The sequence below is a fragment of the Aulostomus chinensis genome, chromosome 22, assembly GCF_037954235.1.
Source record: "Aulostomus chinensis isolate RoL2024-O1b breed Wild chromosome 22, RoL_Achi_v1.0, whole genome shotgun sequence".
NCBI lineage: Eukaryota > Metazoa > Chordata > Actinopteri > Syngnathiformes > Aulostomidae > Aulostomus > Aulostomus chinensis.
Genome location: NC_141341.1, coordinates 18,265,769 through 18,286,422, shown reverse-complemented (window position 1 = coordinate 18,286,422; position 20,654 = coordinate 18,265,769). Strand labels below are relative to the sequence as shown.

General features: G+C 41.5%; 1 protein-coding gene and 1 long non-coding RNA gene across 4 annotated transcripts; both read right to left on the bottom strand.

The window, feature by feature from the left end:
* Nucleotides 1-706: 706 nt before the first annotated feature.
* On the bottom strand, nt 707-1,289 carry LOC147241036 (uncharacterized). Its single transcript, XR_015111361.1, has 3 exons — nt 1,238-1,289; nt 1,088-1,146; nt 707-979 (listed from the first exon to the last, which is right to left on the bottom strand). It is a non-coding gene; the product is annotated as an uncharacterized LOC147241036 (long non-coding RNA).
* A 7,527-nt stretch (nt 1,290-8,816) lies between these two features.
* On the bottom strand, nt 8,817-20,629 carry gmeb1 (glucocorticoid modulatory element binding protein 1). Of its 3 annotated transcripts, none has more exons than XM_086193039.1 (10): nt 20,039-20,629; nt 18,747-18,936; nt 17,741-17,793; nt 17,532-17,647; nt 15,567-15,670; nt 12,761-12,909; nt 11,874-11,999; nt 11,623-11,760; nt 11,223-11,360; nt 8,817-10,085 (listed from the first exon to the last, which is right to left on the bottom strand). In XM_086193039.1, exons 2-10 carry the CDS (start codon nt 18,872-18,874, stop codon nt 9,232-9,234), a joined length of 1,806 nt encoding a protein of 601 aa, XP_086049165.1. In that variant the 5' UTR covers nt 18,875-18,936; nt 20,039-20,629; the 3' UTR covers nt 8,817-9,231. The 3 variants fall into 3 exon arrangements, with proteins under 3 accessions (XP_086049165.1, XP_086049167.1, XP_086049166.1); XM_086193041.1 differs by having other exon boundaries at nt 11,223-11,345; nt 20,039-20,628; XM_086193040.1 differs by lacking the exon at nt 20,039-20,629 and adding an exon at nt 20,013-20,035.
* Between the last annotated feature and the right edge of the window lie 25 nt (nt 20,630-20,654).

Below are 20,654 nucleotides of genomic sequence, written 5' to 3'. Positions count from 1 at the left end.
TTGTGCATTAGAGGAGCATCATAAGTGCTGTAGCAGTAATTAGAGACATAAGCAGCTCCATGTAAATAAAGCCAGATTATCGTGTAAATAAAGCCAGATTGTGTTTGATTTTGGGGTGGTGTTAGTTTGGAAACATTGTAGGCGTTCACGATCCTCTGCGTGGTGGTAAATCACTATTTTGGCATTTGCAACGGATTCAAATCTGGACACGTGTGAATAAACCGGTTGTAAGGGTGAGGTGTTGAGACCTACTGACGCATGCAGATGCTCAGCCTCTGCCAGTTTGTCTGGATCAGACATGAGGCATTGATGGCATGGGCAATGCATGGAGAAAAGCAAAGACTGTTGTCCTCTATATGGTTGTTGGGGTTAAAGAGGGAATTTGCCTTTTTAGAAAGAATCTCATCATAGAACACGTTCCCCAATTTCAGACGCCCAGCCCCAGAGTGGTTTTGTGCAACTGTAACAATTAACTCCAGTTCATCGTCAGTTATGGATGTGTCATTACTCTGAATAGCCTGAGCGACCGCTTCTATAAATGTATCTTGGCTGTATTCGTCGTCGGATCGTAACACAGCTTGCACGTCGCTAGCCAGGGACGGCCCTCTCAAAAAAACATTTAAAACACTGCCAGGTTGTGACATTTCTAACACCTGGCCAATCACCCTGCATCGTTGATCTCTAACAATGGATGGCACGTGGTCGGGGCTGTCAACAACTACATTCCTGAAATTAACTGTTTGATGCAGTTCTACAGCATTAAAAGGTCTGATTTCCCTGACATCTGCTTGACCATAGCCACTTTGTCTGGCAACGCTTGTTGAAGGGATGTTTGGTGTGTTAATACTGCTACCAGCAATGAGTTCAGACCCCTGTGTAATGACAGCCTGTTCAGTATGTTGTGGTTGTTGTGATGGTATGGTACAATGCACAATCATCTCATCCTCCCGCTGCAGATGAGACGGTCCTGGTGTTGGATCTACGAAGAGAAAAAAAATTGTTTCGTTAAGGAAGCATGCACAATATTGGCTGCATATCAAATAATTTTAAAAGAACACACACACACACGCACACACACGTTACCTACCAGCATAGCCTTCGCCCAGGGTGTTTCTCGTAGTCGTGCAATTCTTCTTCTCCATGGGTCTGTATTTTTAAAATTAAATATGTTGCAAAGCAGGCTGAATTTTCCAGGTGAATTTTCATACATGATAGGTGGTTTAGGTCGGATACGCACCCTTGCACTCCGGGCGTTCATCTTCTCTTTAAACTGAGCCTGTTTTTGGGCTGTGCTGCTTCTGCAGTGTCTGTTAGCAATTACTTTATCAATTAATTCATATAAGCCTGAAAAACCATATGGGAATGTTGGCTAAATTGTTTTACATGCCTTGCTCGAGAAGGGGTTGTGGTTTGGGAAGTACGATTTCAACATCCACAACTTCTGTCATGACTTTTCCTCAACAAAAAATGTTTAAAAGCATACCAGTAATTTGTCATTGTATCAGTTAAAGACAACAATACAAAATCAAAGACATTGCTTACCGTTGCAATCAGCCACTTTCCAAAAAAAAGAATATTTTCTCCTGGTGAAAAGAAATAAAGAGTCATACGGTCCTCTGAGGTCTTGTTGTGTCTTTCAGTCAGACAGAAACAAACAAAGTGTGTGCCAAGTCGGCTGTGATATATCTACAAGTAAATAAAGGGGTTGGGTTCCCCACACCTTTTTCCCCTAAAACAAAAGGCCAGTCATGTGACTTGTAACACCTAACAGGAGCATATGGTCTGTTTGAGGCTTGAGAGAGGACATGTCTGAACATGTATGAATATACCTTTTTTTCTGCAGGTCATGGGCTAAAAGTTTTACTGAAGCAGATCTTTATTTGTTTAATGACATGGTCACCACATAAAGTAAAGAATAAAAGCACCATAGAAACTCTCATTTTGTTACAGCAAGTCAGTTAAAACCATCCGTTTGAAACATTGGAGGATCATATATATTAAATAATTTAGTTGTCTAAATTGGTGCTTTCACTCTGTACATAAGTTTTTTCTGTCAGGATGAGTTGTTCAAAATACAACACCCCTAATGAGAAAGGCAGCGAAGCCATGCTTCAGAGACCGTCTGCATTTTAAAATTGATTCTATCATACCGCAGCGGCAGGCTCTACATAAATTGATCAAATTACGCTGAATAAAATCATACTTTAATAGTTGTATAAAATATCACGTATTAAATATGAAACTCAATGACGTGGGGGCGTGGTCACACACGCACTAAATCACCTGATCTCACGGATGAAGTCACGTGGTCACAAGCACAGTGACGTCACCACGCCCCCAAGTCACGCGATGACACCATCGCGTCACGTGACCGCACGCACGAGGACACACGTGCAACCCAAGCCACATGACCACGCGCACGAGGACGCACGCACACGCGCTTCACATGCACGCGCAAAGGTGCCTGTATATCACTACTAGTGAGGCGCATGGATGCATCAAGTTCTTGTCACACATTCACGCAGTCGGCCTTTTTTTTTAACCATCTGTCTCTTTGGGTGCAACAATGATGTTACATTTAGACTTTACTGACCTGTTGATATTATACATATTATTTGATATTTAATTATTAATTTAACATTTTATATTTAATCATTTTTTTATTTTATATTATATTCATATATATATATTTATATTCCTAATATTTGTCAATGATTATAATTTGTTTCTCTTGATTTAAGAATACAGCTCTCCATTTTGGCAATTGGTCATCTGATACCAGTCATAGTCTCATTCACTTCTAGGCCTTCGTCTGACTGGGCCAGAGTAACTGATCCATCAGGATGCAGCCTTCCCTGTCTCCACTGGTGGTGCTGCAGCCCCCTAAGCCATCTGAACTGGCTCTGGAGCAACTTCGGTCACCAGAGCCTGCACTGCAGCCGGTCAAGCCTCTAGAGCCCATCTCACAGCAGTCCTCAAAGCCAGAGGAATAGCTCATTCAGAGGACCCAGCCTTGGGGCTTGCTTCTTGACCATCCTCCCAGAGCTGCTCTGTCACCTGCCCTGTGGCCACCCTCCAGAGTGGCTCCTCCCCATTGTCTAGTCTGAGTCAGGTCCACTCTCCTGCGTGGCTTCTCCTTCACAATTACCGGGGTCTTCTTTTGAGGGGCCTCATCATTTTTTTCTTTCTCCAGGCCCCCTTTGAGAGGTCATCTGCCTGTCTGCCTGGCCTTCAGCCTGTTTCTTAGTCTAAGTTCCCTACTTTGACTTTAAATGTAAGACATTTTTCCTCATTTTCTCCTCCACATATTTCCACTATCATTCCTATAGTGACAGTCCCGAAACTGCCCCTTTATGTAGACATGCTCACAACCAGGGGGTAAATCTTGGGGTGACCTAACGAATGGATAAGCACCGGCATGGTGTCCTTTGTTTGATCGCTTACGTTTGTCAACCCAGGTAACTTGTTATTTAGTGACTGAGTTTTTCATAGGTGCAGTGACAAGAGATGTTCTACCAGCAAAGCAAACACTTATGAAGTTATTTCATCTGTTCTTCCCGTTGAGGTAGGTTTTTTTGTAAATATCAAGGTGATATGTAGCCTACGTCATTTTGGTATTTTTGTTGCTGATTGATGGGTGTGAGGTCTCTTCAGAGTCAGAGGTCATGGGCCAGGAGGAAAGTGTGGCCTAGCATTTGGGAGATGATAGTTTTTGTGTTTTTCCAGAAGTTTTGGGTGGATTTTACAGAAGGAAAACAGTTGACTGTGCTGTTGAGGGTGTATTGGGGAAAAGCCAGTGCAAATCCACCTAAAACCGTTCTGTATTAACTTATATGTTCTGTGTATAATGTTATAGTGAATTATGCTGCTGTCGTTAAAAAAAAAATCCAGCAGGTTCCAGTGATTTGGATCTGTGACAGGGACAGTTATGGTTGATGTTGATGTTCTAATAAGGTCTTTTACGAATGGTGTAGGTGGCAAGTTCTTGAATGGGAATAACAGAGGAGGACACTCAGATTGGCAGCATGGTGCCTCACAACAGGAAGGTTACAGGTTCAATCGCTGGCTTGGGCACAGGATCTTTCTGTGTGGAGTTTGCATGTTCTCCCTTTGCCTGCCAGCCTATCCCAGCTGACCGGGCTGGGCGAGAGGCATGTTACACCCTAGACAAATTGCCAGTCCATTGCAGAGACAAAAGACATTTTTGTCCATAATTCATTTCATGATGAAATTTCACGCCAACTAAAAAAACTTAAAGTGATGACATTTTATATCCATTAGGGTTCACTGTGACATCACATTTTAATTCAAAACACTTTTCCAGAACAATATTCAACACCATGACGCTGCAACACAATTGATCTACATAACAGCTTCGATGGTTGGTTGAACTGTAGGGTCGTACATCTACTTTCCCATCACATTCTTGTGGCCAGTTGCAATACTTTAGAGTGCAAATACACTGCAGGTCTCAACGCCCTGAGGCGATTTCATTGACGGCTCGTTTAGATATTTTTAAAAGCGACCCATACCTGATATTTGAGTTTACACCTCCCCTGCTGCCTATGACAGTTTGGTTATACTCAAGGTAACTACAAAGTTGTCCAGCTAATGCCACTTGCAAATAAGACTGAGATATTCCAGCTTCTACTTTACTAATTTTGAACACAAACTTTGATTCATATATGATCACACTTCCATCACTCTCAAAGCTACTGTAGATTGTCCAAAGGGAGGGTGATGTGAGGGGCTGCATTATATTGCTCCTCTGCTAGATGTCACTTGCTTCTTTCTACTCACTGGTCCTTTCTTATCAAGCAAGGATATGATGACAGTTTGTTTATGAGCCTGTTTTCCTCCGCTGATATTACAGATAGAGCTGGAGCCTGGATGACATGCTGGCGAGTGGATGTCAAGCTAATGAAGCTATTCTCAGCTAAAACTGATGTAGCCACTGTGATACTGACAAAATGTCAGCCTTCTTGGCCTCTCTTTTAAAAACTTTTCAAGCCCTTATATATCTTTCGGACAGGTAATGACTGCTTCTGTCAATTTTGTTCTCTTTGGATCATCCACAAATGTAAGGAAATCCAATCTGTGGTCTTTGTAAAATCTGAAGGTTTCTCTACTTTCTTACGTCACAACAAATGGCATTTATAGGGTTCCTCAAAGTTGGGCTCTGAGACCCGATGAGGGAACTGGGCCTGCAAATGCCAAGTTGACGTCTGTTTGACATCAGTTGCTGAGGTAATCCTGGAATAGACATACAGGCAGAGATTCTTCACTTTATGGCTCTAAAATGAGCTTGACATTTTAAAATATTTTGTTCCTGTTTTTATTTTATTTTCCAGTCAGTAATTCAAAATTACAGAAGGCTGATTTCATGTACCTTAGAGGAAAAACAAGTTAATCTGTAGAAAAAAATAATCGATAAATAAAAACGTACAAAAACATTACAGGAATTTGAAAGGGACTTAAAAAAAAAAAACGGACATACATTTTAAAATTTGCCACAAAATTATCATTTACAATTGTTGATAATATTGAGGGTCATAAAAGATACTTTGGATTTAAATTCTTGTTTAAGTGCCTGAACGCAGCCCCTAACAAACTAGCTCATGATATGAGTCCTTACTGAGCCAGATCACTTCAAATTAGGGTCTGCTCAGAGTAAACTCGAGGATCCAGAACATGAGAACTATTAAAAAAAAAAAAAAAAAAACCTGATATGTGTATTTCAGGCTTGTATAGCCTTCATCCCCATGTCTTTCCCCACAAACAACCTGTCTGAGAGTGTTAGGGGCTTCAAGAAGAAGGAAACGTAATAAGCAGCAAAGCCTGGTGCCTTGTCAGCACGGCTCAGCTTCTAAAGAGGCCTGCCCATCACAAACACTACCCATGACAGCACAGATTACACCATATACTGCAATAAAGCTGACAGATGGAGGCATCAGAGATAACAGCAGCATCTATTTATGCTGTTGAAACCCTTGTCTCGACTTTCAGGCCGTGATGGAGTGAACACGCAGTGCTCTCTAGTGGTCAAACACTGAAACAAGCACTCCTATTTGTTTTTTCATATTTTAATCTGATATTGAAACACATTACAAAGTCAGTATGCAAATACCCTCATTTGTTAAATCTAATTATTTAATATGCACAAGTCTTGCAGAGGTCTTGCTGATGTGAGCTACAGCCCAGAATATAAATGAATCCATGTTGAATGACAAACGGAGGTGAACCCCTTCAGTTTGTACAGAAATAAATATGACACCATAAATGTCAAACGCAGGCCTACAAAGGTTGACGTTAAGTATATCTATTAAAAAACAACCTGAATTAAACAATCAGGCCAGTAGATCAGACTACCTATAAAGCAACAGACAATCACAATAAAGCAAATACAAAATGTTGAGTTTGTGAACAAAATCAGACAGAGGAACTGCCAAGAACATGTGCAGAAGCAATACAATTCCCGTCAGAAGGCTTCAGTCTGTGTCCAATCAACTATGCACAGATAAAACACTGCATGCCCAACAGTGTGGCCAAATTCTGAAAAACTGTTTCAAACACCTTTCCGTAGTCCTGAAAAGATTTCACGCAGTGCAAAAATAATCCAACCTGGATGCAGCACAACAACGCAGCGGGCAGGGCAGTTCATCCCAGCGTCTCATGTTGCTGCTGGTCAATCGTAGACAGCTGGGATGGACAGCCTACAACTGAGTCCATAAAAGAAGATGCGAACTTGTAAATTGTGAGCACCATCAGAGCACTACACGTAGACTTGACATGTACTGTGGATCATCATGTCCCCAACTGGTTCATGAAGACTTCAATAATTCTGGTTTGTTACAAGTCAGCTTGAGTAACAGTAAAAAAAAATGTAACGAAATGTTGAAAGCAATACTGATTTTAATGATCTATTTCTTAACAAAGATCCAGGTGACATAAAAGGGGAACAATTTTCCTTTCACATCCAGCTTACCACTTTATCATGGAATCTCAAAAAACTGCCATTCTGCTAAGCCAACCCATCTTTATCAGCATTTTCTTCACCATTTGCACTCAATTCCCAGTCTCTTTTATTATGAGTCACAAGCCAATGGTGCAAATAAACAACACACCTGTTAAATAATAAATAACTGTCTGTTTGTGTGTCACCCATACTTCATTAACAAGAGATATGACAGGTTGTTGACTAGCCAGGGACCAGCATATTGTAGCATCTTTGTTATGCGCTACAAAAGCAGTTTGCATTTAAATTCAATTTTCAAACATTTTTTCTGAGCACATACTGATTTTGATCTTGATGAAGGGTCTGCCAGTATCAGTATTTTTAATTGCCCAAGCCAAGTTTTTTTTTTTTTTGTAGTAGTAGTAGTATCGGCCATTGTTTCTGGAAGTTTTATTACATTGTCAACATTACCAAAGTTAACACAGAGCTCTAGAAACTTGCAGACGTTGGTTTAGATCTGAGAGGGTAACAGTCAGATTAACTGATAAATGTCTTAGCCTGGTAAGATGTTCTCAACCTGTCAGCATCACATATGATCTTTTTATTGATGTTGCAGCTTTTTCCTCTCACCTGAAAGTATTTTAAACCTTTAGACATTAAAACCGACAAGCTTCATGATGTGTTAGATGATTGCATACGAGGCGATCACAAGGTGCAAATAGCTGCAAGTTCAGGCTATGCCATGCAAATTTTGGGAGAGCACACATCTGCCCGTTCACTTGCGCACATTGAAAACGATCGGTTTTGACGATAAATGCGCATGATGCTGTCTAACTCCGGCTGATCTGATATTCATCTCCAACTTCTGCTAGAAAGCAAGCACTTTAAAGGTGAGACCTTATTTTGCGGGAGATGTTTTTGATCCGTTTAGAAGAGCAAAATCGAAGCTGGAGGTAACAGCTCCAGGAGATGACTGTGAGGGATGGTTGCCTGAAACGGTGCAAAGAATCCATGGACCCAACTGGAAGAAATGTATGTGAACCATGTCAGACAAAACTTGGCCCAGCACTACATCTGAACACAACATTAACCATAATGTGCTTGACCTTTTCCATGAGAGCTAACTAGTTGTATCAGTAACAAAATGCATGCAAGTTGAGTAGCTAATGCTATATAACTTAGTTCCAAATCAAATCAAGGCAATTACCATAGCAAAAGCTTATAAAGTTAGGTAATCCATGTTATTATACTTATTCATTGTCGCAATTTCTTTTCTTTCTTTTTTTTAGGGGGTCTTGATTTGTAAATAATAAATAATAATAGATGTAAAACACAATTTAGATGTAAAAGAATGCAATCCAAACTTTGGTATTTGCATGAGAACGCTAAGAAGCAAACTATGCAGAGCTTGAAACAAAAAAGCTCTACCACTGGTCTTATTTGATTCTGTCAGTTAAGCTGTGTTTTTAGGGACGTGTCCATGTTCCCAGACCTCAGTAATTAACTCGGTGAGTACAATGTTAATACAGACAAAATGATGGCCAAAATGACAAAATTATGATCCATATTATAACAAACTGGAATTATCCTAAAAGTACAACACAACCAGAAGCATACACCCTGTGCAGGCCTGGAGTGAACATGCATCCTGAGGGATCTGACCACAAGTGGACAGCTTCAGTTCTGGAGTTTAAAAGACAGAGATCAGAGCAGCAGTGGTTTTCCTGTTTAATCGACTGGAAATCTAAAAAAAAAAAGAAGGAAAATCAAAACAGTCCACACTGGGTGCAATCTTGAAGGTTCCAGGCAAACCAAATCACACTTTACCCCCCCCCCCCCCCCCACCCCCCAATACATCTCCATTGGTTCTGCAAAGTGTTGTGTTAATAAAAAAAACCCTAATAATTAAAATGATGATATGCTGCCATTTGGAGAACCGCAGTGTCCTTCAGTGTGGCCCAGACGACCTCTAAATGTGGTCTGTGTGATGGGATGTCAAGCTGTCAGGAGTGTGTTCATACACGCACTTAAAAGCTCACCACTTGTGATCAGATCTATCAGGATGTGTGTTGATACCGGGTCTGAACAAGCCAGCGAGTTTATTTGAACTGTTGGAACAAGTCTTTCCATAAAAAATAACCAAGTGTCAGGAGCACGTGAAGACTCCCAGGAAGGTAAATTGGCTAACCTACTGCCTGGCCTTAAACCAAGGAAATTTCGGGATTTGGAACTTCTGCTTATGTACAATTTCATCAGTCCATACCTGGAGGTCTGCCTTATTTGACCTTGTTTTCTTCCTGAGTATTGTCTCCTATCACAACTATCTGTACACCTGACAAATGTCCACTGGTATCCAGCTGCAGTCCCTGAACACCCTCAGTCTGTCCCTCTTGCATTTGGCACTGTGTGTCCTCCCCCTCTGCTGCCATTGTCACCTCCATCCCGCTCTGGACCACCATGGTGGCCCCATCTCTGTCCGATTCACTCGTTAGCTGCAGTTCCATCACTCCCACTGCCTGCTCCACTGGAGCTGGGTTGATTTCAATGACTGTGTGCTCCTGGCCACCCTCCACCTCACCCTGCATTACTTGCTGCTGCACCAACATGGTGCCATCCACCACCTGACCCTCAATGGGCACCATCTCTGCGCCACCAGTCTGCTGGCTCAGGTGCACCAGCTCTACAGGGCTCATCACTGTGCCCAACTGGTTAGAGTCCTGCATGGCGGTGGTGCCAACCAGCGTGAGGCCCGATGATGGATGCAAGGTGATGGTGTCTGCTTTCCCGTCTCCTGTCACCATGTAGCGAGTGAAGATCTGTGAGCCAGCAGGGAGAAGGGTGACTGTGTTGGAAGATTGGGCCAGGGAGGCCATGGGCAGGCCTGCCACAGTGAATGGCTGACTGACGGAGGACAATGAGATGGGGGACAGAACAGTGAACTGCTGAGGCTGTAAGGTGGTCTGCTGGTTGATGGGGGAGGTCAGGAGGGTAGTGGTAGAGGCAGGCCTCTGGAGACGAGGCCGCTTGGTCTGGCGCTTGGTGGGAGTTTTGGTTTTGGTAGGCTGTGGGCAGGACAGAAGAGCTCGCACCTGCTGCTGTTTCCTCTGCTCCGCCAACTGCACCTCCAGGGCTAAACACACGCACATACACACATTAATCAGTATTCATCAGAATTGATGGCCACAAGAAACTTCTATCAAAACTAATTGTCGCTGCCTTTGCCCTGGTCTCCTTTGGGAAACAGATTTCAATCTTAAGAGACCTCCTGGTTAAATACAAAAAGCAAATAAATGACTGAATTGGCAATTAGGGCTGCCAAACTGACAAATAACCTAGCAATATCTATTTCATGAGCATTCTTTCTGCATGAGAAAGAAAATGATATCAGACAAAGTGATCTTCAAGCTCAATCCACAGACCAAAATTAGCTTACTGTTTTCCTTCTGAACATTCGCACTTTTCTCTCTCGGATGCAATGATTTAGTGCTGTTTTCTCGGTCATAAATACCGCTCTTTGTATTGATTCATTTGTTCTTTTCCACCTTGAATCAAATTATTTATCACTGAATATACTGACACGGACAGCAATGATCTATCAGCGTTTTTCTAGATAAGACAATATTTTAATCAATGTTTTTATATTATTTTCTTATAGAATGTTAATTAATGTCACTGTTTACAAAGACGTAATGTGGTTGGGGATCAAATTACTCCACTTATATGGCTCAATCTGCCCCTTATCAACCTGCCATTCTGCCAACGTCTGTGGTTCCACTGGTGTTTCAGCTGAAAGTTGAACAGTAATAAGGAATTGGTCCTCATGGCCAGGAAACGACAGCACATTCAACACATTGTAACGATGCTGCTGGTTATTTTCTTTGGTATGTGACATTGTACGTCAAACGTAACTGGAAGAAAGTCACTGTCACCACCTCATGTTCTGGAGGCAGGCGCACTTTGGTGTGTATATCAACTCTACCCTGTTCATGACAACAATAGTAGTCTAATTAAAATGCCCGATTGAGTATTGTCTTTATCAGGTTAATATCAGAATGCTAATGTCATTTTAACATAGGCACTGAATCTAGAAAAACTGGAGCTGATAATGGAAATATGTCACGGTTAGATGAAGCTTGACACACTATATTTTGATTTTTGTCAGGGTGGCCACCGATGATTCATGAAACAAAGTACCATTCATCATCTGTTGAATAAACAACTGACAAAAGAGTCGGAATGGATGTGGCAGCTCATCTTGAATACTCACTGGTGAGGGCACTGAGGATTTGCTCCTGACTGGCATCCGTCTGCTGCCGCCTTTTTTCCAGCATCTTCTTGACGGAGTCGAGCAGGCCAAACACCTGTGCCAGGTTACTGAGCACTGCCACCTCTACCAGACAGGAATCTGGGATCAGTGCGGCAATCAATCATAAGGTCATTTGGTCAGTCAGAAAGGAGGAACAAATTCAGCTGTTATAAACAATGAATCATTGGCTCTTCCTTATTATTGTTATACCAGCACTGGAAAAGCCTTCTGATGTTGGTTTTTCACACATCAGCTTCAAACAGCAGCCGAATATGTTCTTTCTTTCTCTATCAATCACCCTTAAGCCCTTTCACATGTTCTGACTGGCCAACAGCCAGTTCTCGTTAGTGTTGGTCTGTACCTGAATCTTGTAAAGCAGCCGACTCCTTGCGTTGCTGCACACCATTAAGCAGCTCCAGCAGCTCCGTGCTGATGTTGGTTACCACTTCACCCAGCAAACCCACATCAGCAATCCCCTTCCAGAAATTCAGTGTATCCTCTGTGGATATGCAGATAACACAAGTAAGCCTCAGTCGCTGGTGTAGCATCTATAGATGAGCTCCGTGAGTGGTATTAAGTAAGATCTGCAGTGGAGCGTTTGCTCTCTATGACCTGAGATCTCGTTAGATTCCTTCTTGTCTGCAGTCTCCAGTGAGCTTGCGCTCCAGTCCGCCTTCCCACTCAGAGCCTCTATTCTGTCCTCACCCACTGCAGCGCCATTACCCAGGACCATCTGAGCTGCAAATAACAAAAGAGCACACACATAATGCTTCAAACCCGCCAGAGAAACAACCAAACACTGGACCAGTATCAGTAGCAGAGCTATTCCATGGCCAAGCAGAAACAGAGGCCTCATTCAAACTAATATCTGGTAAGAGTGGAAAACTTCAAGTAGGAGCTTTTCATTTTCAGCCGCCACCAGTAAAAACGTGACAATACTGACAGATGAAACACGATGTTAAAGGCTAAAGCCAGAACAGAGAATAATTCTGTAAAAATTGTCAGTTATCTGGTGTGTTTTTCCCAGTAGGTTACTGTCTGTATTTGTATCAAAAATAGTTTGTGAGCCAAGACTCTTACACAAACTCGACAACAACAACAACAAAATGTAATCACAAATGGAATGAATATTTTTGAATCACAATACTGCCAACAGAGGGATACATCTTCTCTCTAGGGGTTTTATTCATATATCACAGTAGTTCCGTTCTCCTAAATGTACATTAATGTACATCATGCTAAAGAATTACACTTCATGTCTTTGAGTTAATATCAAATGAGATGCTTTTTTTTTTCTTTCTTGTGGGCAAATTATGTACAAAGTCAATGTGACAACGCAGACAGACAGGAATTCATGAAAGAAATGGAACCAGAAATAGCAGCTGCTAAAGTTGAAACAGAACACAACTGCAGTGGCAAATATGTTTTGTTTTCAGAATTTCATTCCTTCATTGCTCCCCAGGGACCAGATGTGTCAGCTAACCCTGGAGTGTTCTCACCTCGAGAGGATGTTGGCGAGGTCATTCCACTCCCATCTGGGGGGAACCTTGTGTTGTTGATCAAGAGGTCAAACTTGGTGCTGCGACATGTGTTTGTACACAACGTGCTATGCTGGTAGAAGTCGAGCTGGCCCGAATCCATCATTTTTCTAGAGCGAAGACATTAGAAAGGGCGTGAGGAGGTGAAGAACGGACAGTGCTTCAGTTTGATTTGAGGTGAAACATACATCTTCCCTATCCGTGATGCAAATGCTGCTGGCAGAAACATTAGCATTGTTTAATGTGACTGAGCTACTTCACCTAGATGTAGTTTCTGTTTCAATGCTGCTTCTACAATTCTACACCAATTGAACTTGTCTTGCTGGAAAAGGAAAAAGCACGAGTTAGAGCATTGTTTTGTGTGAGGGTCTCACCCACAAAAAACAGAAGAGGAATAAATTCTTGGAAAATAAATTAATACAAAAAAGCATTTAAAAAGCATCACAGAGAGTCGAGAACCCCATTTTTGTTCTTCGAAACATACAGTATGTTAAGTTTCAGTAAAGGAGTCAAAACTAAAGCATTAGCTTGGATGTGCTAGCTGGAATGACAGGTGAGGGGACCCTGCTTTCCTATGTTTGCTGTAGAAATGCCTAAAAATTGTCAAATGATTAAAAAAAACCTATATGTTTAAGAAATTGGTATGAACATATCAATTTTAGCAACTGGACCCAGCAACCTTTAGGTCTTAACCCATGAGCATGTTCATGGGGCCTCAAACTACTTCAGATATGTGGCTGACCAGATACAGCCAGTGTTTAGCTGCCCTCCACTGAGTACTCACAACTCTTCATTTACCAGTGAGATCAATGCATGAGGTGAAGGGGAAACTTATTGCGTTCATGACTTCAATATCTTTTTCTGTGTTCAGTTTTTTTTTTTTTAACTCCCAACTCCACTTTTCTTTTTCGACTTAAACTTGTGAATATATCCCCTCAGTGTTTAACTGCTAGCTGTTCCACATTTTCTGCTAACTGGTAGCCAGTTTTGTCTGTTGGTAGCCGTGAGCTCTCTAGAAACAAGGCTGATGATTGAGAGGTTTTGAGCTGGAAACATCTTGAGGCATGTTGTGGTGTTACAGTATGTTTCCTGCTATTTAAAGAGCACATCATTCAGTCAGTAAGAAGAACAGCCTCTAAAGGTGGGTGCACAACACATGGACACTCTTGTTGCTCTTGTGCTTGTGAGAGACACACACACACACACACACACACACACACACACACACACACACACAAACGTCAGACGTGCAGCAACACAAAAGATTGCAAATTAAACCGTACAACATGACAGAGTTTTCTGTCTACATCACATCTGCTTCATCTTTGGGACATTTGGTGGATCCCTGATGCTCCAGTAGAAAGTTTACTCACACGTTCAGGTGCTATGCAGCATTACATTGGGATTTCTTTATTGTGTTTTCTATTGTACTAAGAATAGAGGCTGTTTTCACCGACTTCATCTTGCCAGCTTCTCAGTGACTTCCTCGCAGCAAATATTATGAACAGTTAAATTAAAAAAACTGTTGTTGTAAACCTGACAGGGCAGATGAACTTTGAGTACAGGGGGAAAAAATGTTTGGCAATGAGCACTGGAAATATCTTCTGGACTGGCAAGTGAGAAGCAAGTTGGGTTTTTTTTCGGCAGAAAACTAGTTTCCTACACTCCCCACACCTGTCATTCAAAAAGACAAGACCCAAAGGAGAAGGTGCACATCGCGTCTTACAGGATGTGGGAAATGCTGCCGTGATTTGGTACATTCCTGGAATGGCCAAAAGAAAACCAATTAAAAGTTTAAACAAAAATGACAACCCTTTCACAAACAAATTATTCATTCTAATTTGAATGACTTGGATATGTCTCAAAGGTCCTTGTACCATGCACCATAAACTTAAGGCACTTTTCTAGTTATCCATCGTATTGAGTCTTTTTTATTGTAGGTATAGGAGTGTAATGAAAAACGATTCACCCATACTTAAATATACCAAAAAAGTGAGAAAAAAAATTGAAAATAAACAAAAATTCAAATAAATACTTTTTTTAACAATTCCCTTGACTTTGTATTTCCACATTCATTAATTTCATTTTTCACCCTTTTATCTCCAAATCTGATTTCATTATTTATATTTTCATTTACTCCAATAGAGCTAAAAAGAAAAAACATGATGTGGATACTGTTTTTCATTTTCATGAGTCACTTCTAAATGATGAGGGCGCGTGTCTCAGGACAACCCTTTGGGTTGAATCAAAACAAAAACATGAATGTAGGTGTTCATTTGCATATAGAGGGGGGAAAGTGGGATCTGATCACAAGTGGTCCTGAAGCGCTGTGGACACTTGCTAATGCCGCTTGTCTTTGGATTGCACATAGTGCATTGAATTTCCTGGTCTGAAAAGCTCCTGTCGCTCTTTTAAGAGTACAAACACTGGATGATGAATATTGTGACATGCAACCAACCATAAAGAATATTGTCATCTGACTTTGGGCACAAGTGGCTGGCATGGCTGGCCTTCTAGCAACCGAAGGGTCACTGGTTCGATCCCCACTTCCCCCGGTGACCATGTCCAAGTGTCCTTGAGCAAGATACTGAGCCCCTAATTGCTCCTGATGGCACTGCAACGAACTGGCGACCCGTCCAGAGTGAACCCCAGCTTCTCGCTAGGATAGGCTCCACCCTGTGACCCTTAATGGATAAGCGGTGTAGAAAATGGATGGATGGATGGACAGAAGGACTTTGGGCATGTATACAAAACTTGGGCGCCTCACCTTAGCATGACGCCCCCCATCCTGATTGCTCTCTTCCAGTCTTTCAAGGTGGCTTTTCCAGAAATGTGTACAAACTGCTTTGGGCTGATAAGCTGGTCTTCATACTGGTGAGGAGAGCATTGGTAGAGTAACCACGCTGTGTTTATCATGGAGGAAAAGCACCACATACAAGTCAAAGAAAAATGAGGATCATAAGGTGCTCAGCAGTGACTGCCCACTTTTTGGTTGGTTCCAGTTCCCCTAATAAATTTCCAAATCGTTTCCTTCACTTCCATATCAACATATCCTTATATAAAAAGTTTTGAACTTGGAACCAACCCAACCAGTGAGTAGTTAAAATGGAACCATAAAATATTTGATTCAATGGAAAAGGGAAAATAGGAAAATGACATCAAAGGTACGAGACTCTATGTAATTTTCTTAACGGGACATTATAAATGATCTTTTAAAAACTCCTCTTTGCCACATTTTCTGACAAACTACACTTTTTTTGTTGTTCGCCGACTCTCAGGTGGTGTCAAATCAATATATTGTGCCTATAACACACTGGAGTTATGTTTGATGTGTTCAATTAATGGCGCAGAGTGGGGTTTTAACTAGTTCCACTAGCTCCATACAGTACACTGTTTATGTGTGTGAGATTCTGGCTGCCCGACAGCACAAATGCACTCATTTTTATGGCGATTGTGCCATCTGAGCGCTTGGCGGCAACATCCCACAGCGCGTGAGTGGAAGAAACAGACAACAGACATAAGAGAAAACTTAAAATGGCCGGCAGTTAACATTTCCACGGTGACAGCCCACTCCCCAGTCAGAAACCTAGCTGTGTCAATTCAGGACTGTGGACAGCATATTCTCTGAGGAGAACATGGAAAGGATTTTCACTTCTGGAATCACACTTGGAGCTGTATATTAGGCATTGGTATACAGGATCCCTTAGGACAACTTTCAATGAGTTGCAGCAAATCAATTAAACTTAACCTATGAAAAAAAAAAAGAGTATTTATCTACACTGAAATTGCTCTGTACTGCATTGTTATAAAACAGATGAATGACAGAGAAGTCAGCCAGAGATGTGACTCGTGTAGAATACTCTGCGTGCCAGCACCTTAAATACTGTGATACACACACACACAAAAAAAAAAAGAAAAAAGAAATGTGTTTAAAGTGCATCAATACAGTGATGATGAGTTTTAAATCTCTGATTTGGGAGAGATCATATAGTCTGGGTTAAATAAGCACATCTTTAAGTGGATGGGTAGCTGCAATTATTGATGGCTTGGCTTCTTAAGTAAGGAGTAAACAAGTAAACTAACTTCTTGTACACTTCAGCATCTTCTTGTACTCATGTAAGTAACAAGCTTTACGCCTCAACTATATTTTAAAGTTTGTTTCTGGATTTTTGGCCACCATCTTAACGCCTTGCCAGCATCTCCAGATGAAAGCCAGCTTTTGGGTAAATGTTGCACTAATTTTAGCAATTTTCATTAATGCGCACTGCCCCTGAGAAATAAACAAATGAAATAATCACGTCTATACATTTTAATTGCTTTTGTCAAAATTTGGTCTGTATGTTTATAAGGAGCCTTCTATCAAATACTTTTATTGCCATTTAACCCTGTTTTTCACTCCAGTTGTGGAGAACATCACCGATGCTTCCAAGCTCTCATGGCCATCATCGGCCAAAGTAGCAGCGCCTGTGTTGGTTGGCAACACACACAGCTGAATATATCAGTGGTTAGGTGCTGCATGTCAGCAACGGTAAAGGTGTATCCAGTAATGCACCGCGTTGGAAAAAAAAGAAAATGCAGATTTTTTTTTGGAGGTGGGGGGGGGGGGGGTTTTGGACTCATCTTCGCTAAAAAAAAAGGTATCAAGGACAAGCCATTTGACTTTTAATGTCAGCAGCAGCAGCAGCAGTCTATCTTGTGCAATCTGGACATAAAAACCATGACAAATACTAACCTTCACACATTTTACATTGATTCCAGGGCACACAAACTTCTTCACTAGCAACACAGCTTTACTGTCACCGCATGTTATAGGGCAGCCGATCTCAACATCCTCTCCCTCGGATTGGTCTAAAAGAAGGGGAAGCAGGCATGACTCTATCAAAGTTGAAAAAAACAAAACAACGTATGCATTCTTTTAACATCATTCTTACACTATCTTACCTGGATGCGCTTCAACAGCCATGACAGCTGCATCAGTTTCTGCTGATTCATCCCTGGAATGACAAATGATTCTTTTGATGAGCATTTCTCCAGGGTTAGAGGGTCCTGTAAGTAGGGCTGCAATGATCTAGCAATGAATCGCTGGATTGGATACGGGTGAAAGTATTTTCAATCTATTCATTTAATTGTGTGGCATCGGACTGTGTCGTGCATCAGCAGTGTGCCAGTGGACATGCAGGCTTCATCTTGATGGAGAGGGATCTAACAACGTTAGAGTGAGCTAAGATGAAGGTTTTCTGCTTGCTACGACTATTTCCCTTAAATAGCCAAAACAACAACAACAACAACAACAAATGTAGTCATATATATATATATATATATATATAAAACATTTTGATTCACAATGTTAGGGAACCAGTGTCTAAGATAAGATTAAAAAGAGAGAGGGAAAAAAAATAAAACTCTTCAACCGGGGTTCAAACACATTTTTTTACTGAATAAATATTTCATGAGGTGTTCACTGAAACATTTCTTTCAGAATAAAAATGAACAGAGAAATCCACATCACAATTCACCAGTGTACATTTAACAACAACATATGATAATCCAAAAAGTTTGATACAATTTAGACATGTACCAAATATCAGCTTCTGGCGAGTTCATCTTAACTGACCCACATACACGCAAGTTCTTGCGAAGCAAATTTGCTTGATCCATAATTTTTCCAGTTTTATTTTTCAGAAACTTTTCCAGGTGTGGAAATGGTAATTTTCCAGTTCCATGACTTTTTAGTTTTTTCACAATTTTACGAACCTAGTTCAATACAGTGAGGCCAAGGTATCATCATCGCGACTGAGTAAGTCAGTAGCTCCCCATGTGAAAGTAGCTGCATGAGAAAGTCCATGCATCTCCTGTCCCACGGGGATTCATTCAGCATTTGGATGTTCAGTCAGCTGAACTCTAGTCTACGGTCTCAGTCTGTTTCAGAGCCTTGAGTCACATTTACCCTGCAGTGATGGGCTGCAGCTGGAGTATAACCTGGGTCTTATTGGGGTCATCAGAGTCACCTTCACCATCAGCCTTCACCATCACCACCTCTCCCATGGACACAGTGACGTCATCCGTGGCCGCCATTACATTCAGAGCAGACTGGAGGAGGGGGGGCCTTTTCTAAATCTATCCAAGAGTTTATTCATCTGAAAGAAGAATCGATATAATGCAATGAATTCACTTTAAGCCCATATGTGGGATTCATTAATCATGTTTTGATATAAGTAAACAAAGTATTTTTTTGTGTGTGTAATGTTTAATGCTAGTGGTGCAGTGGATAGCACTGTCGCCTCACAGCAAAAACCTGCTATTTATGTTGTTAGATTCAGAATTGATCAGGACACCAATTACTCAAAATTAAAATGCAAGTTGGGGAAATAAAACTACTCAGCTCAAAGAAACTTATGTATTTAAGTTCCTCTGTTTGATTAATTTTTTATGGTCCTACCATGAACACTACCATTACAAAAGCAAATTACACATCTGGTCTTCTAGATTTGTTTCTCTTTTTCACCATTTTGTCTAAAAGTGTTTTTGTACTCTAAGGGCCACCGTACTCTAAGCATTCAAATCGCAATAATGTCAATCTCGAGTTGTTACATGATGCACTGACGTTTTTGACAAGAACACAAACATATTCTTCATGTGAGTAAGTTACGGGAACAATAACCCGCACCTCTGCGTGCTGTGGGGAGATTATCGCAACCCTTACATCGGTAAATTATTCAGATCGACACTTGATCTAAAAGCATCCGTTCTGTTGCAGCTACAAGACTTGTATTTTTTAAGGTAATCTGGGTGCCACGACCGCAGAAGGAAGCGACTTTTCACTGCTGCCGAGATCCACACTCGGCTTGACGGTAGCCATTACGCTTACGTCAGGGCGTAACATGATATGTGGCAATGTGGACAATATTGTTAACTATACCGCCCAGGGCAGGTAAAGCTATGCATTTACACAGTGACGGCTACGTGCTGCTTGTGTATGAACCGTACGTCCCTTCGTAACTGTGCATTTTAACTCTCCGCTCCCCCTCAAAATGACGTCTCCCTGTGCGGCGGCACGTACAGCAAACAACGGCACGGCGACGGCGTTGCCCCTCCATTCGGTACGAGCCTAGCCAGATGAACCCCCTCTAAATTTACCCAAACTCCTTATTTAACCTGCCGTTGGTGTTGTAAGAGGGGTTGGTATTTTACAACTGAATGCACTGATACTCACATAGTAGGTAAATAGCTTGCCCTTACCGTTTTATGAAGAGAATCGCATCCCTAGAATGTGGGGAGATTGGGCGCATGCGCAGTGGGCTAATTTAGCTTGACTTCCTGCCCAACATCGCTCGGCTTGTGTCTATGTTCTTATAAACTGACACGATTTAGTTGAAATTCACTTTATTCTCCTTTACTCCTCAATAATTTGGTAATTAATCCGAGAGCGACGCTTACGTGGTGTTCGGGTGTTTATTGTGTTGCCATTTCATAGGATTACACGCATCACGGAGTGAGAAGCCCCCGTGTGTCGGTAGCGCTCAGCGTTTCGTTGCCGATGTGTTGTATTTATACAGATTGCAATGATATTTTACATCCACGCAGAGCTGAGTACTGAAACATGACCCAACTTTTATAGCTTTGAAGTTTATCGGCTATTATCCCACACCCCCAATGGTTTCCTAGTGATTGTACACGTGAGAGGAATGGGTTTTCAACTTTGAGACGATTTAAGTTGCACCGTTTGTCTGTTTCGAGTTCTTTCTATCAATGGACGTCCACACGTTCTATTGGATCTGTGGTGAATTTACATGAGACCAAGAGGGAACTACAAATGTTGATAATAGGTTCGCGTATCCTGCTTTAGACTATTATT